General features: G+C 43.6%; 1 protein-coding gene across 1 annotated transcript in view; it reads right to left on the reverse strand.

Moving 5' to 3' along the window:
- Positions 1-17,325, reverse strand: part of abtb2b (ankyrin repeat and BTB (POZ) domain containing 2b) — a 208,822-nt gene that overhangs the window by 1,697 nt on the left and 189,800 nt on the right. Inside the window, exons 11-17 of the mRNA XM_067994030.1 lie at positions 17,092-17,318; positions 16,004-16,182; positions 14,339-14,444; positions 13,342-13,444; positions 9,588-9,678; positions 3,547-3,615; positions 1,530-1,643 (exon numbers count right to left, since the gene is read on the reverse strand). Coding sequence (XP_067850131.1) covers positions 1,530-1,643; positions 3,547-3,615; positions 9,588-9,678; positions 13,342-13,444; positions 14,339-14,444; positions 16,004-16,182; positions 17,092-17,318 — 889 coding nt within the window. The remainder of the gene's footprint in view (positions 1-1,529; positions 1,644-3,546; positions 3,616-9,587; positions 9,679-13,341; positions 13,445-14,338; positions 14,445-16,003; positions 16,183-17,091; positions 17,319-17,325) is intronic.

Here is a 17,325-nt window from a genome sequence, read left to right on the forward strand (position 1 = left end):
TTTCAAGGGTGGAATTGAAAGATAGAAAGAACTTGCATTTATATAGCACCTTTCACGATCTCAGGAAATCCCAAAGTGCTTTTTGAAGTTCAGTCACTGTTACAGTACAGGGAAATATGGCACCCAATTTGTGTACAGCAAGATCCCAGTAATGAGATAATGACCAGATTGTTTTTTCAGTGGTGTGGGAGAATTCCCCTGCTCTTATAATAATGCCAGTTGTCTGGAAAATTAAACTGCTGCCCCGAATGCTGACCCAAATTCTATCCTTTCATCATGTTACAGATTGAGAGATAAACTAGATGGCACAGTGTCAGCAATGAGAGATAAAAGTATTCTCCCTCGCTGATGGCTGTCGAGATCCTGAATAAAAGTCTCAGTTCAGTTCGTAGCACAGCACTAAACTAACAGTGTCACAGAAATATACCACAAGGATAGCTGGTTTGGAAGAAGGTAATGTTTGATCTTGGATTGAGGAAAATGTTTCTTTCCCCAACACTGACATCCCTCACGCGTAAGAGCTCAAAAGCATACCATTTTTAAAAAAATTACTAAAGATAAATTAAGTGCTTAGTGAAAGTATCAGCTGTTGGGAATTGGAGGAAGGTAAATGTAGGAACAGGAGTAGGCCATTCAGCCCCTCGTGCCTGCTCCGCCATTTGATAAGATGATGGCTGATCTGTGATCTAACTCCATATACCTGCCTTTGGCCCATATCCCTTAATACCTTTGGTTTGCAAAAAGCTATCTATCTCAGATTTAAATTTAGCAATTGAGCTAGTATCAATTGCCGTTTGCGGAAGAGAGTTCCAAACTTCTACCACCCTTTGTGTGTACAAATATTTTCTAATCTCGCTCCTGAAAGGTCTGGCTCTAATTTTTAGACTGTGCCCCCTAGTCCTAGAATCCCCAACCAGCAGAAATAGTTTCTCTCTATCCACCCTATCTGTTCCTATTAATATCTTATAAACTTCCATCAGACCACCCCTTAACCTTCTATTTGAAGTATGCTTCCCACATTAGTTCAATTGTTTGAGGTAGTCTTTGCTAAGTTAGCTATTACACCCAGGGCAGCACTCAGTCTCAACATCCCAAGATTATAAGCAGCAAAATCAACCAGGGTTTTTTCTCTGAATCATTCTCTAGTAACCCTTGCTGAAAGTATAGTTTGTGTGGTTGTTGGTTGGGGACAGGGTTTGGTGCGGTTGGGGGACCCACTACATACGAATAGCCTGCTGACACACATTTGGTACTTGGACAAAATACCGGAGGGCAACCAGCACCTGTTGAACTATACCTCAGTAAAAAGTCAATACGTTCAGGAGAGGTGCATAAGAAAGGAAACTGATTTCTTTTTAAAAATCAGTGGGACTTTGCATTTACTCTGCTGTGTCTCACAAGGCATTAATAGGTGATGTTGGCAGGGGAACAAAGTGATCCTGTGGGGTGATTGTTGCTTGATGTTTTATAAAGTTCATTAAGTGAGATGACAGTAATACTACCTGTGGGAGGAATGAGACTGAACTTACCTTAGCATAACAATAAATGATGACTGCATTCTCCAGGTTCATAATTTGGGTACAGATGATCTCGCAATGTCTCTGCAATGCTTCTAGCTCAAACAGGCTTGCTGCAGACAGCAGCTAAAGAAATGAAAGAAAAAGACAGTCAAATAAACTATGAAAGTCTAGTTTTTGCTTTAATTTTGTTATGGGAGGCAGCAGAATCAGAATTTGCTTAATCACAAACTTTAACACATGCATCTAGGGACACCTTCCCTAATCAGCAATTGGTTGGTACCTGTTCCATTCACAAGAGGGTACTAGGAGCTTAATGTAGGACATTGGTGTGATCAGTGTAACATTTCACCTTCCAGAGGTTCTACTATCCCTCTCCCCTTGTATATTTATAGGAGTGAAAGCTTTGTTTAACTTTACTGTGTTCAGTACTGTTCTTTCTCTCCATTTATCATCCCTCTTAGGCATCCAATGGTCTAGAGGGGGCAGGTGACCTGATCCCACACTTTTGCCAAATGTTGCTCTGCATCTACCCACTAGACAGTGCACAAGGATCACCCAGGGTTGAATCCCCCTCCAATTTTCTTTATCGGACTACAGGAAAGCATCTGAACTCCAATCAACGCTGCCTCAACAGTTCAGTTAAGATTGCCAACTCTCCTCATGAGGAACCGTGGTGGAGGATCTGTATCTTTCACTCTGTTATAATACCTAGATAGACTCTGAATCTGCCACAGCACTGCCAGTACCACAGATTTTAGGCATTCTACCTAAAATCGCACACCATCAAGAAGTGCAAGAATCCATTTTACCTTTCTTACTTTATTGTTTAAAATGTCAGGCATGCACGTTTGTTTTACGAAACTGATGTTAATATTATCGTGGGCACTTAAACTGTCAAGTTTGGCTAATGAGAATAAAACCGTAGCGGAGACATACAGTCATGACTGGGCAGTGGGAGTAACTGGGTTATTTTTTTAAAAAGTTATATATATATATATTCAGTACACTTGAGGATTAAAAAACAAACTGCTCACTCTTGTGCCTCAGTCACACCACTGTACTCGATATACCATCATTATTCTATTTTAAAGCAGCAGTATGCTGTCGTCTGACTTATATTTTATTCTACTGTTAACAATCTTTCAAATTTATGAAAAATCCATGGCATTTTTGGAAAAAAAAGTAACAGCAGAGCAACACTCCTACTGGTCTAATACGCCTCCATTTTAGATTTGAGCCAGATAAGGAAACTATAGTCACATGTCCATGCACCTTCACCCAATCTGACTGTATCTCAAGACAGTGGTTTCCACATACAGACAGCATAAACTTGCTACTATGTACCTGACTACAAGAACAATTGAAAGCACACTATCCTAGAGTCACTATAGACAGATCACTATCCTAAGGTCTATCTGCCACTGAAACCCTCATCTATTTCTTTTCGTCAGCTCCTGACTCAACTATTCTAATGCATTCCTAACCAGACTCCCCATCCTCCACTCTTAAGCTCATCCAAACCTCTGCTGCCCACATCCTATTCCATACCGAGTCCTGCTCACCCATCACTCCTGTCCTCACTGACCTACATTGGGGTCCCCCAACACCTCCAATTTAAAATGCTCATTCTCGTATTTAAATCTCTTTGTGGCATCGCCCTCCCTATGCCGGTAACCTCCTCCAGACTACAACCTCTCTCCCTGAGCTCTTCCTCTGACTCTGGCCTTTTGTGCATATCCCCCTCGCCCATTATTGGCGGCTGCACCATAAGCCGTCTAGCCCACATGCTCTGAAATTCCCTCCTTAAACCCTTGCACCTCTCCACCTCTCTCTCCTCCTTTAAGCCCTTCTTAAAACCTACCTCTTTGACCAACCTATTGGTCACCCCTCCTAATACTTCCTTTTTTAGGTCACCTTTTGATTGTGCCTCTGTGAAGTGCATTGGGACTTTTTCTATGCTAAAGGCATTATATAAAAGTTTTTGTTGTTGCTGTAATATCTGACAATCATTAGATAGTGTTCTTACCTCCAGTACGTCAGCAATGGGTATATTTATTGACTCGGTATCTCCGTAATACAAGTACTGCATCATCATCTACAGAGATAACAGGCAGCTCAGATCAGAACAGTTTCAAATAGTAGCAAACACTATCATTTTCTGAGTTCTTAAAAAATAAGTTCTCATTAATAATGAGATTGACATTTTACGAACACTCAATAACACAGAATGCAGCCAAACGCAAATATATCCACATCAACAAAGGAACTGCTTAGTATTACTATCCCTAGAAACACTGTGTGTAATTGGCTAAAAGGCAGTCAGTTGAGAACAACTGTTGCTCACTAGTTAATGTCGATAGATAAAAGGCGGGATTTCAGAGCGCTGAGAACAGCTGAGAGGAGCGGAGCCGAGCGGAGGGAGCGTCCGATAAAAGGCGGGATTTCAGAGCGCTGAGAGGAGCCGAGCGGAGGGAGCGTCCGATAAAAGGCGGGATTTCAGAGCGCTGAGAACAGCTGAGAGGAGCCGAGCCGAGCGGAGGGAGCGTCCGATAAAAGGCGGGATTTCAGAGCGCTGAGAACAGCTGAGAGGAGCCGAGCCGAGCGGAGGGAGCGTCCGATAAAAGGCGGGATTTCAGAGCGCTGAGAGGAGCCGAGCGGAGCTGCGACCGAGTTCGAAGTGACGTCAGGAATCAGATCGGGACGCGACACAGGGGAGGCACCTGATTGGTGAGTAGGTTCAGGTGAGTATTTCTCCTTATCTACAGTAACTGAAGTAAAAGGAAAGGGAAGGTCTGCAGGTCTTATAGGAAGTAGCGTTTATTTTTTAGTGAATCAAGGTCCCTAGTGTAGTTAACATTCTCTAAATTGAGAACAATTTAAAGGAGTAAACTCCTTAAAGGGAGTGGTAAGTAGTTTTTCTTTCCTTTTTTTTTCTCTTGACACTGTAGTTGTTCTTAAGCTAATTTAAGGGTTAAGTCATGGCAGGAGATCCCAGCGCCGTGTCATGTTCCTCTTGTGGGATGTGGGAATTCAGGGATCCTTCCTGTATCCCTGATTCCTTCACCTGCGGGAAGTGTGTCCAGCTGCAGCTATTGTTTGACCGCTTGACGGCTCTGGAGCTGCGGATGGACTCACTTTGGAGCATCCGCGATGCTGAGAAAGTCGTGGATAGCACGTTCAGTGAGTTGGTCACACCGCAGATAAAAATTACTGAGGGAGATAGTGAATGGGTGACCAACAGACAGAGGAAGAGTAGGAAGGCAGTGCAGGGGTCCCCTGCGGTCATCTCCCTCCAAAACAGGTATACCGTTTTGGATACTGTTGGCGGAGATGGCTCACCAGGGGAAGGTGGCAGTGGCCAGGTTCATGGCACCGTGGCTGGCTCTGCTGCACAGGAGGGCAGGAAAAAGAGTGGCAGAGCTATAGTGATAGGGGACTCGATTGTAAGGGGAATAGACAGGCGTTTCTGCGGACGCAACCGAGACTCCAGGATGGTATGTTGCCTCCCTGGTGCAAGGGTCAAGGATGTCTCGGAGCGGCTGCAGGACATTCTGGAGGGGGAGGGTGAACAGCCAGTTGTCGTGGTGCATATAGGCACCAACGATATAGGTAAAAAACAGGATGAGGTCCTACAAGCTGAATTTAGGGAGTTAGGAGTTAAACTAAAGAGTAGGACCTCAAAGGTAGTAATCTCAGGATTGCTACCAGTGCCACGGGCTAGTCAGAGTAGGAATGACAGGATAGCTAAGATGAATACGTGGCTTGAGAGATGGTGCAAGAGGGAGGGATTCAAATTCCTGGGCCATTGGAACCGGTTCTGGGGGAGGTGGGACCAGTACAAATTGGACGGTCTGCATCTGGGCAGGACTGGAACCAATGTCCTAGGGGGAGTGTTTGCTAGTGCTGTTGGGGAGGGTTTAAACTAATGTGGCAGGGGGATGGGAACCGATGCAGGAAGTCAGTGGGAAATAAAGTGGTGACAGAAACAAAAGGCAGTAAGGGAGAGTGTACAGAACATGACCGGACAGATGGTCTGAGAAAGCAGGGCAAAGACCAAGGGAAGACTAGATTAAACTGCATTTATTTCAATGCAAGAAGTCTGATGGGCAAGGCAGATGAACTCAGGGCATGGATGGGTACATGGGACTGGGATGTTATAGCTATTACTGAAACATGGCTAAGGGAGGGGCAGGACTGGCAGCTCAATGTTCCAGGGTACAGATGCTATAGGAAAGATAGAGCAGGAGGTAAGAGAGGAGGGGGAGTTGCGTTCTTGATTAGGGAGAACATCACGGCAGTAGTGAGAGGGGATATATCCGAGGGTTCGCCCACTGAGTCCATATGGGTAGAACTGAAAAATAAGAAGGGAGAGATCACTTTGATAGGATTGTACTACAGACCCCCAAATAGTCAACGGGAAATTGAGGAGCAAATATGTAAGGAGATTACAGACAGCTGCAAGAAAAATAGGGTGGTAATAGTAGGGGACTTTAACTTTCCCAACATTGACTGGGACAGCCATAGCATTAGGGGCTTGGATGGAGAGAAATTTGTTGAGTGTATTCAGGAGGAATTTCTCATTCAGTATGTGGATGGCCCGACTAGAGAGGGGGCAAAACTTGACCTCCTCTTGGGAAATAAGGAAGGGCAGGTGACAGAAGTGTTAGTGAGGGATCACGTTGGGACCAGTGATCATAAGTCCATTAGTTTTAAGATAGCTATGGAGAAGGATAGGTCTGGCCCAAAAGTTAAAATTCTAAATTGGGGAAAGGCCAATTTTGATGGTATTAGACAGGAACTTTCAGAAGTTGATTGGGAGAGTCTGTTGGCAGGCAAAGGGACGTCTGGTAAGTGGGAGGCTTTCAAAAGTGTGTTAACCAGGGTTCAGTGTAAGCACATTCCTTATAAAGTGAAGGGCAAGGCTGGTAGAAGTAGGGAACCTTGGATGACTCGGGAGATTGAGGCACTAGTCAAAAATAAGAAGGAGGCATATGACATGCATAGGCAGCTGGGATCAAGTGGATCCCTTGAAGAGTATAGAGATTGCCGGAGTAGAGTTAAGAGAGAAATCAGGAGGGCAAAAAGGGGATATGAGATTGCTTTGGCAGATCAGGCAAAGGTGAATCCAAAGAGCTTCTACAAATACATAAAGGGCAAAAGGGTAACAAGGGAGAGAGTAGGGCCTCTTAAGGATCAACAAGGTCATCTATGTGCGGAACCACAAGAGATGGGTGAGATCCTGAATGAATATTTCACATCTGTATTTACGGTTGAGAAAGGCATGGATGTTAGGGAACTTGGGGAAATAAATAGTGATGTCTTGAGGAGTGTACATATTACAGAGAGGGAGGTGCTGGAAGTCTTAACGCGCATCAAGGTAGATAAATCTCCGGGACCTGATGAAATGTATCCCAGGACGTTATGGGAGGTTAGGGAGGAAATTGCGGGTCCCCTAGCAGAGATATTTGAATCATCCACCGCTACAGGTGAGGTGCCTGAAGATTGGAGGGTAGCAAATGTTGTGCCTTTGTTTAAGAAGGGCGGCAGGGAAAAGCCTGGGAACTACAGACCAGTGAGCCTGACATCTGTAGTGGGTAAGTTGTTAGAGGGTATTCTGAGGGACAGGATCTACAGGCATTTGGAGAGGCAGGGACTAATTAGGAACAGTCAGCATGGTTTTGTGAGAGGAAAATCATGTCTCACGAATTTGATTGAGTTTTTTGAAGGGGTAACCAAGAAGATAGATGAGGGCTGTGCAGTAGACGTGGTCTACATGGACTTCAGCAAAGCATTTGACAAGGTACCGCATGGTAGGTTGTTACATAAGGTTAAATCTCATGGGATCCAAGGTGAGGTAGCCAATTGGATACAAAATTGGCTTGACGACAGAAGACAGAGGGTGGTTGTCGAGGGTTGTTTTTCAAACTGGATGCCTGTGTCCAGCGGTGTGCCTCAGGGATCGGTGCTGGGTCCGCTGTTATTTGTTATTTATATTAATGATTTGGATGAGAATTTAGGAGGCATGGTTAGTAAGTTTGCAGATGACACCAAGATTGGTGGCATTGTGGACAGTGAAGAAGGTTATCTAGGATTGCAACGGGATCTTGATAAATTGGGCCAGTGGGCCGATGAATGGCAGATGGAGTTTAATTTAGATAAATGTGAGGTGATGCATTTTGGTAGATCGAATCGGGCCAGGACCTACTCCGTTAATGGTAGGGCGTTGGGGAGAGTTATAGAACAAAGAGATCTAGGAGTACAGATTCATAGCTCCTTGAAAGTGGAGTCACAGGTGGATAGGGTGGTGAAGAAGGCATTCAGCATGCTTGGTTTCATTGGTCAGAACATTGAATGCAGGAGTTGGGATGTCTTGTTGAAGTTGTACAGGGCATTGGTGAGGCCACACTTGGAGTACTGTGTACAGTTCTGGTCACCCTATTATAGAAAGGATATTATTAAACTAGAAAGAGTGCAGAAAAGATTTACTAGGATGCTACCGGGACTTGATGGTTTGACTTACAGGGAGAGGTTAGACAGACTGGGACTTTATTCCCTGGAGAGTAGGAGGTTAAGGGGTGATCTTATAGAAGTCTATAAAATAATGAGGGGCATAGATAAGGTCGATAGTCAAAATCTTTTCCCAAAGGTAGGGGAGTCTATAACGAGGGGGCACAGATTTAAGGTGAGAGGGGAGAGATACAAAAGGATCCAGAGGGGCAATTTTTTCACTCAAAGGGTGGTGAGTGTCTGGAACGAGCTGCCAGAGGCAGTAGTAGAGGCGGGTACAATTTTGTCTTTTAAAAAGCATTTGGACAGTTACATGGGGAAGATGGGTATCGAGGGATATGGGCCAAGTGCAGGCAATTGGGACTAGCTTAGTGGTATAAACTGGGCGACATGGACATGTTGGGCCGAAGGGCCTGTTTCCATGTTGTAACTTCTATGATTCTATGATTCTACTTGCCAGCGAGCAACAGCACTAAATAACAGAACAGACTAGAGCCGGTTGACACAACAAAGCATTAGACTATACCCTGCACAAAAACTTGTTAAAACCTTTCCTGTTTTTAAAATAAACACTCTTGGTGTTGCCATAGTGTATTATCATATTGGGTCAAGGAAGGGCACCAAGTGTGTTCACTCTGTGATTGCTAAATTGTACCCTGGCTGGACTGCCATGAGAAGTTTTGCTCTCGAGTGAAGGAGGCAAAACTTGCCAGTCAACCTCCACCGTTCTTGAGTGCCCCCTGGTGGCCAGTTACATACAGTCGCAAGCAGAGACCTGGAAGCAGGGAATCCAACCATCTTCTCAATAGAGGGCAAGCTGAGGGGTAAGGAAAGCTAAGGAGATGAAAAAAGTAAAGGCAGGGAAATACAAGAAATCAACAGCGTTCAAGACTATAATAAAAGAAACAGTGTAATTTTAGAGCCTTGCTAGCTCAGTAGGTAGAGCCTGAGACTTTTAACCTCAGGGTCGTGGGTTCAAGTCCCACTTTGGGGGCGTGACGTTCTAAACTTTTGTTTCCATGTTGTAAACTTCTATGACTCTATTGCAGGCAATTGGGACTAGCTTAGTGGTATAAACTGGGCAACATGGACATGTTGGGCCGAAGGGACCTGTAAACCTCTATGACTCTAAGTTGACTGTTGCACATATTGATTGCATTTCAGAGTATTATTTATTCAGTTAGCATCTTGAGTGCAGGAAAACCACTGATAATTTGCAAAGTTTGCTTTCCATCTTTCATTTATTGTTACAATAGAAACCTGTGCTGAACCCAGTAGTAGGAAGGCCGAGGAGAAGTTTTCAAGATGAATCATAAAGATCAAAAGACCCCAGTGGGATCTATTCTGTTGCAGTTCACCATTCACTGACATGGTTATCTTCATTGCATTACCTCACAACCCGCTGAGTTCTGCACTTTATTATTCTCCCATATGGAAAGGGCTGTGAAGGAAGATGTGGGCGGGCGGATGGGTGGGGGGGTTGTGGATGTGCCATCAGAAGCACTCTCCCGTGGCACTTTGGTGAACACTTTGCTATGAAGTTTAGAAACAGATGTGTACCTGGAAGATGTGGTATTTAATCTCACTGATCTCTATACACTTGCACGGCTGGTTCTCCGGAGATGTCTTGTTAGTCAGCAGCATTTTAAACCTGGGGGGAGGGGATTGAGATGGGATGAGTTTCTTGTTAAACCATTCCATACAAATAAGAAACAAGTTCTGTTTATTACTTTCGCTCATTAAAACCCCTTGCTTCTTTCAGTCCCATCACATTACACATCATTTGTCAGCTGTCAATTCCTGTGCTACCAAGTGAAACTCTGTGACTGGTCACTGGTTCAAGTGCCCCATTACTCTCCCACTAGGGCAGTATTTAGCTTGCTCAATACATTGGAAATTCTTCATGTGAATCCACATGGGGAGGTGCTCCAACACAAAGCCTCCAATACACCACAATTGATAGCTCTTATCATTGGTGCTATTTTTAAAAATTATAACTTGATTTTTAAAAATTCATTCTTGGGATGTAGGCTTTGCTGGCAAGGCTGGCATCTATTGCCCATCCCTGGTTGCCCTTGAGATGGTGGTGGGTCTTCTTGACCCACTGCAGTCCATGTGGTGAAGGTATTTCCACAATGCAGTTACGTAGGAAGTTCCAGAATTTTGACCCAACGAAAATGAAGGAATGGTGATATATGTCCAAGTCAGGATGGTGTGTGACCTGGAGGGGAATTTAGAGGGGATGTTGTTCCCATGCACCTACTGCCTTATCCTTCTAGGAGGTAGAGGTCACAAGTTTGGGAAATTTAGCTGAAAAAGCCTTGGCGAGTTGCTGCAGTGCATCCTGTAAATAGTACACACTGCAGCCACTGTGCGCCGGTGGTGGAGGGAGTGAATGTTTATCTAGTGGATGAAGAGCCAATCAAGCAGAATGTCCTGAATGGTGTTGAGCTTCTTGAGTGTTGCAGTTGCACCGATCCAGGCAAGTGAAGAACATTCCATCACACTCCTGACTTGTGCCTTGTAGGTGGTAGAGAAACTTTGGGGAGTCAGGAGGTGAGCCACTCCTGCTCCTGATTTCTCCACTCGACCATATTAGACCAATCAATGAACCCACAGTTTCCCACTGTGTTTAGAACCAGTTAAAGATTATAGCACATGTTCCTGCATTCATTCTCATATGTACACAATGCCTTGACTTATTGCTTTTGCCAGCAGCATAGCACAGTCTACTCCTATGAGGACACATAAGGTAAGGGCTCATGGGATTGGGGGTAATATATTAGCATGGATAGAGGATTGGTTAAAGGATAGAAAACAGAGAGTAGTGATAAACGGGTCATTCTCAGGTTGGCAGGCTGTAACTAGTGGGGTGCCGCAAAGATCGGTGCTTGGACCTCAGCTATTTATAATCTATATTAATGACTTAGATGAAGGGACCGAGTGTAATGTATCCAAGTTTGCTGACAATACAAAGCTAGGTGGGAAAGTAAGCTGTGAGGAGGACACAAAGAGTCTGCAAAGGGATATGGACAGGTTAAGTGAGTGGGCAAGAAGGTGGCAAATGGAGTATAATGTGGGAAAATGTGAGGTTATTCACTTTGGTAGAAAGAATAGAAAAACAGATTATTTTTTAAATGGTGAGAAACTATTAAATGTTGGTGTTCAGAGAGACTTGGGTGTCCTTGTACAAGAAACACAATAAGTTAGTATGCAGGTTCAGCAGGCAATTAGGAAAGTAAATGGCATGTTGGCCTTTATTGCAAGGGGGTTGGAGTACAGGAGTAAGGAAGTCTTACTACAGTTGTACAGGGCTTTAGTGAGACCTCACCTGGAGTACTACATACAGTTTTGGTCTCCTTATATAAGGCAGGAAATACTTGCCTTGGAGGCAGTGCAACGAAGATTCACTAGATTAATTCCTGGAATGGGAGGGTTGTCCTGTGACGAGAGGTTGAGTAGAATGGGCCTATACTCTCTGGAGTTTAGAGGTATGAGAGGTGATCTCATTGAAACATAAGATTATGAGGGGGCTTGGCAGGGTAGATGCTGAGAGATTGTTTCCCCTGGCTAGAGAGTCTAGAATGAGGGGGCATAATTGCAGGATACGGGGTCGGCCATTTAAGACTGAAATGAGGAGGAATTTCTTCACGCAGAGGGTTGTGAATCTTTCGAATTCTCTACCCCAGAGGTATGTGGGTGCTGAGTCATTGAATATATTCAAGACTGAGATCGATAGATTTTTGGACTCTTAGGGAATCAAGGGATATGGGGATTGGACGGTAAAGTGGAGTTGAGGTCGAAGATCAGCCATGATCTAATTGAATGGTGGAGCAGGCTCGAGGGGCCGTATGGCCTACTCCTGCTCCTATTATGATCTGCTGAGCCCTATAGCTCTTCAATGGAGAATTTGAAATCAAAATACAAAAATCCTGTTACAGGTCCATGTGTAAAGATCCTTTACAGGTCTTTGTGTACAGTACAACGTTGAATGATTTAATCATTAATGGGCCAGCGGTGAGTGTACCGATCATATTTTTAATTAAGATAAATGGTGGGGTTTTGAACACACATTATATTTTGAGAAAAACATGAGGCGAGTAAGATAACATTGCCAATGAATACAAGGTAAATGTGTCTATGATAAAAAAAAACACCATGGGAGTGAAATTGGATAGTGCTGGCCTACCAGTGTGAACTGAGCGCAGGGTACGAGCCCTGGGCCGAAATACCTAGGCCCAAGGTACACTTGATATTGGGCTTCGGGCCTCATTTCAATAGACTGGCATGCTGCGGACGCCTGATGTGCATCCCCAGGCAGATCGCCGGCGAAGCAGATATACATTTCTGGCCACTGCACCGCTGGGAGCGGCCCTCAGGTAGGTCCTGGGAGGGGATGACTGAGAGGGAGGGGGTGGTCAAGACGGAATGGGGCAATCGGGAGGGAGGGGGTTGATCAGGAGGGGGACAATGGGAGCCAGCAATAGTCTTCAGCACTGCTATGGAACTGGGAGGAGCACTCCTTTAAGGACAGCTGGTTAGGACGCATGTAAACTTGGTTATCCTGAAAGCAGCAGGCTTTGTGCTGGCTGCGTTCAGGGCAGCCCAATTTCAGGAAGGGATCCTGAAACAGGCGTTTGACCCCCTATTTATATATGCAAACAGCTTAATGCCTGTTTCAGGCGTAGGCTCTGGATGCCTACACTTTACCAATATGGCGAGTGGCGCACTTCCAGTGTGGAATATGCACCTGCATGCCGCCCGCCATATTGGACGCTTAGATGCCCATTTTACGTCTGTACAACGGGCATAACATCAATGAATTTCTAGGCCCATATCTTTGATAAATACTAAAGGGGTTGTGTTGTCCTTGCAGTGATTTCAGATAGGTACATGATATATAGTACAACCTGGAATGATATAAGTTTCTTGTTCTCAGTGTGATGTGCAATTGTTAATTGTCCAGACGACAGTCAAGAAATGATACATTGCAGTAAGTTAGGGTTGCATGTTACAGTACCAATGTGCAGAAGAGGAGAATTCAGGTTTGATCTCCGAGCCCATTTAGCCATCGATCTGATCTGCATTGCAGAGGGAAGTACCGAGTACAGACAAGATTCCCTCGGGGAGGGGAAAGGAGGAATAACCTGCAAGGGGGGAATCTTCTTTGGCCATTGTGCTCCCATACTGCTGATAGTAGCATTGGCAGGAGTGTGGGAGAAGGCAGCAGGTGAGGTTTAGGGCCCGGCTGTACCATCAGCAGGGACAAAATGGATATAAATTCAAAATGATCATGTGTTGTGCTTTGTCATACCTGTTTGAGGCTGTAATTAGGAGAACTTTATGTGCATAAAATGGCTTTCCTTCCACTAAGAATGTTAAGTCCGACATTTCTTTATTATTCAGAAAGTGAGGATCTGAAAAAAAAATTGTATTTCAAACAGACGGTAGAACACATTGCTACATATTTCAGCAGTGTTGATGGGGGGAGGGTATCAGGAGACGAGCATGGAAGGAGAATAGACTGAATACTAAATATGATCTAAGGATGTGGTTTTTGGGGAACATTCCTTTGTTTGGGGGGTGGGAAAGAGGATTTTCTCAGTCGCCAGTTGATTCTCACTGCATTCAACTCTGTACTAATAGGTTTTGCTCAACAGGAATGATCTGATAAAAGAGACAATTTAATTTCCCTGAGGGTGTCTCCATTAATAAGTTCAACTGCCTCAAGTATTTTTGTGGTTAGACTGCCGAATTCCTCTGCTAATGTACTGCAGAGATGCCATTTAAAGAAATTATGCTAGCTCCCAGATTACTCAGCCGCTGAAGCTAATACGTAACTGAGTCATACAGAACAGAAGGTCTGGGGTTCAATCACCAGTCTGTGCTGGTCTTATCTGGGATGGCAGTCAAGGCACTACAATTCATCACGGCAGTCCTGGTTACAGTTAGTGAAGGGAAATTTAGCCACGAGTCCTATTCCCGATGGTTATCTGGTGACTTCTGCTAGAAAGTGTACATGTATGGAGGTCAAGTGAGGACAGGACCATCATCAGCTGTGATGCCTGCCATGATTGAATAGCCGGCTGGCAATCAAAGGAGATGATTTTAACTGTTCCACGGGTGGCAGATGGTCAGCCCGCACGATTTTCCCTTCCACTTCAATGGCTCACACATGAAGAACGGGCTCTTGGGTGAGGTACTGGAGACTGGCTGTGGAGTTGTGTCCCTGCATGAATCAGCACCTTCAGGAAGAGGGGAGAAAATAAAAAATATAATTCGGTACCCAGCTCCAAGTATTGATTATTCACCTAATCGAGCAGGTGGCATTCTCTTTATCTCAGGGATCCCAGGAATAGGACCATTGCCATAGCAATGTATAAAGATAGAGGCTATCTGCTGATTGATTGCATCATTCTGTAGAGAGAAAAAATAACATGCAAAAACCAGGCTTAGGAAAATAGAGACCAAATTCCTTCAAATATTACCAAGTCACAAATTCAAACAGGAAAACAGATCCCGAATTATCAAAATAAATACTAGTTTTCTTTTGAATCAGTTAGTTAGTGAAAGCAGTTTTGAACTGCTTTATGGCTTTGGGTGGGAGAGGCTAGTTAGCTAATTGCCTGGTGACAGGGTGTAGAAATCATTGTGCGTAAATGATTTTGGCAAAGTGAGGGTATATACTCGATCTGGGAATATGGAGGAGTAGGTCTACATAGGTATATTCGATAAATTTAAATACCGAACACTCTTTCCCATATGTTTCAATTTAGATTGTTGTTGTGGACCTTTAGCTACTGACTTATGTGACAAGCAAGATGTGGGCCATCCTGAATCCTCAAAGTATCCGGGGAGTATACTTGCATTAAATTCTGCCTAATTGAATCCCTCAGGAAATAAATTGGTGAACATGAGCAACAACTAGGAGGAAAAGTATTTGGAAGATACTTTGCATAAGATTGTCACTCCCCAGTTAGAGGGAGGTAGTGCAGCAGGTGGGAAGAAATGCATGGTGGCTCCTAGAGCATATAAGAAGATTGGCAAGAACAGAGGGAACCTATGTGACTAGAGCTGTCTATCAGATTCTCAGTACTGGATGTTCCACTATCTCATACAAAGCCACAATCTATACTAAACATTCATCAAGACAGTGCAATGCAGTCTGTTCTCAATTATAATGAGCAGTGCAACCACAAAAGTGATCTTGTTATATCTAATTTTCATTAAATCGAATGTAATGGTAATTTCCATTGACCATTACAGCAATCATTGTACTTAACACCTGGAACACTGTGCTCTTCATAATTAAAAAATGTTCAGAGATGCTGACTTATTATGGGAGATATTGTATATATGATAACTGTACAAAAATATCATTGGGATGTTCATTCTGACTGCTTTAACTTTACAATCTTAACAAGAACAGTATTGTATCACACTTAAAAAGAATGAAGGAATAACCAGTGAAATTTTGTCACAACTACATGGCAAAACAATCAAACATGAAACACTGAAACATTAAATCAACAAGCATCAATCAATTAAACTGTCAAAAATGATGAAACGGTCTATTAGCATCTCTTGTTTTCCAGGACCTATGTCTCAGCACAAGCTTTTAGGTCGCCAGGGATAGCTAACTCACAAAAGGCATTACTACATTGCAATCTTGCACCTTAATGTTGTTGTTATGTGGGTTTTAGCTGGTACAAACATTGAAAACAGCTGTACATAGAAATAGCTTTGCTATTATGGGCTGAAGTTAAAAAGATTTTGCAATATGTGTTCAACTGCACCAAAATAAAAGTGTTTTAAGTCGTTATTAAGGAACTTTATATCTGCCACATGTATTCTAATCCAGCTGGATTCAATATTTGAATGAGGAAGAAAGGTTGTTTGCATCCTACTGCATGACATCCCTTGGTCAGTCATATAATTTTTACTACAATATCACAACAAAAATGGAAGTATTCTACCTTGCTAACCCTGAGAATATCAAACATCAGTGGAAGCCCCTCATGGATCAATTCTTCATTGTAATCCTCCTCTTTGATAGTAGTGAATTCCCGTAACAGGTATTGCATCACAGGATACCTGCACTGATGGTATGAGGTCCTCAGAGATTCAATCCACACATGTAGTTTCCAGGAAATACCTACAGGAAGGAACAGAATGAGAACTGAAACCGCAATCACCCTTTACAATACTAGAGCTGTATTTTGACCCTATGAAGATCACCTTGACAGCTGTCCTGCATCCAAATGTATAATTTAACAGGATCAAACCAGTCTTTGAATGGATTCATTCCAGACACTTGATCACATAATCTTGGCTGACATCAGTGCAGTACTAAAGGAGAGCTGCACTGTGAGAGGTAACATCTTTTGGATGATATGTTAAAATGAAGCTCCTTTAGCCTGCGCAGGTAGATGTAGAAGATCCCAGGACAATATTTGAAGAAGAGAAGTGGTGATGTCCTGGTATCCTGTCCAACATTTATCTTATTGCTGTTTTTGAGACCATGTTGTACGCAAATTGACTGCGCATTTGCCTCTCTAACGACAATGGCTACACTTCAAAAGTAATTAATTGGCTGTGAAGCACTTTGGGAAAAGGCACCCTATAAATGCAAGTTTGTTCTTTTTTTATTTCTCAAAAATGTAGTGAGCTCTTTTGATAAACGCACAGTCTAGTATGGTACTGACTGATAGACTAGGAAGGTCCCAGGTTCAATCTTCGACCTATGTTGAGTCCATTAATTTTAGCTGGGACTAGAAATGGTGCTATAACTGGCCTCGGGGAAAAAAATCAATCAATGCTCTCCCTTTGTGATTGCTTCCAGTGATCCATAGTGGAAAGTGTGCATGCGGAGACATCGGGTGAAGATGTGTACAGGCTCAGCTCTGACTCCATTAAGGTTGAAAAGCCTGCTGACACTCACTGTCTAGACTTACACATAGCGAATGGCCACTTTGGAAAGTATTTGAGGACACCAGGTACGCACGAAACCATATTCCAGCATCTTCATAATAAAACTATTAAAAAAGTGAGTCCGCTATCTTACCGAGGTTCCTCAGCTCCATGGTGACATCGAGGTAGCTATGTTCAGCACTGTAATACATGGCTTCTTGTAAAGCCTTCATCCTGGCCTTGCAGAGTTTAACCTGCCCTTCATTTATACTTCCAATGCTTGAAGTATCACTCTCAACTCCCTCTGCTAAAATTTCTTCCAGCGAGAGTACATCAGTTTTTGGGGTTTGGGGTGGTGTAAGCAACTTGCGCAACACATTCCTAGTTT

Source organism: Heptranchias perlo, chromosome 12 (genome assembly GCF_035084215.1).
Source record: "Heptranchias perlo isolate sHepPer1 chromosome 12, sHepPer1.hap1, whole genome shotgun sequence".
Taxonomy (NCBI): domain Eukaryota; kingdom Metazoa; phylum Chordata; class Chondrichthyes; order Hexanchiformes; family Hexanchidae; genus Heptranchias; species Heptranchias perlo.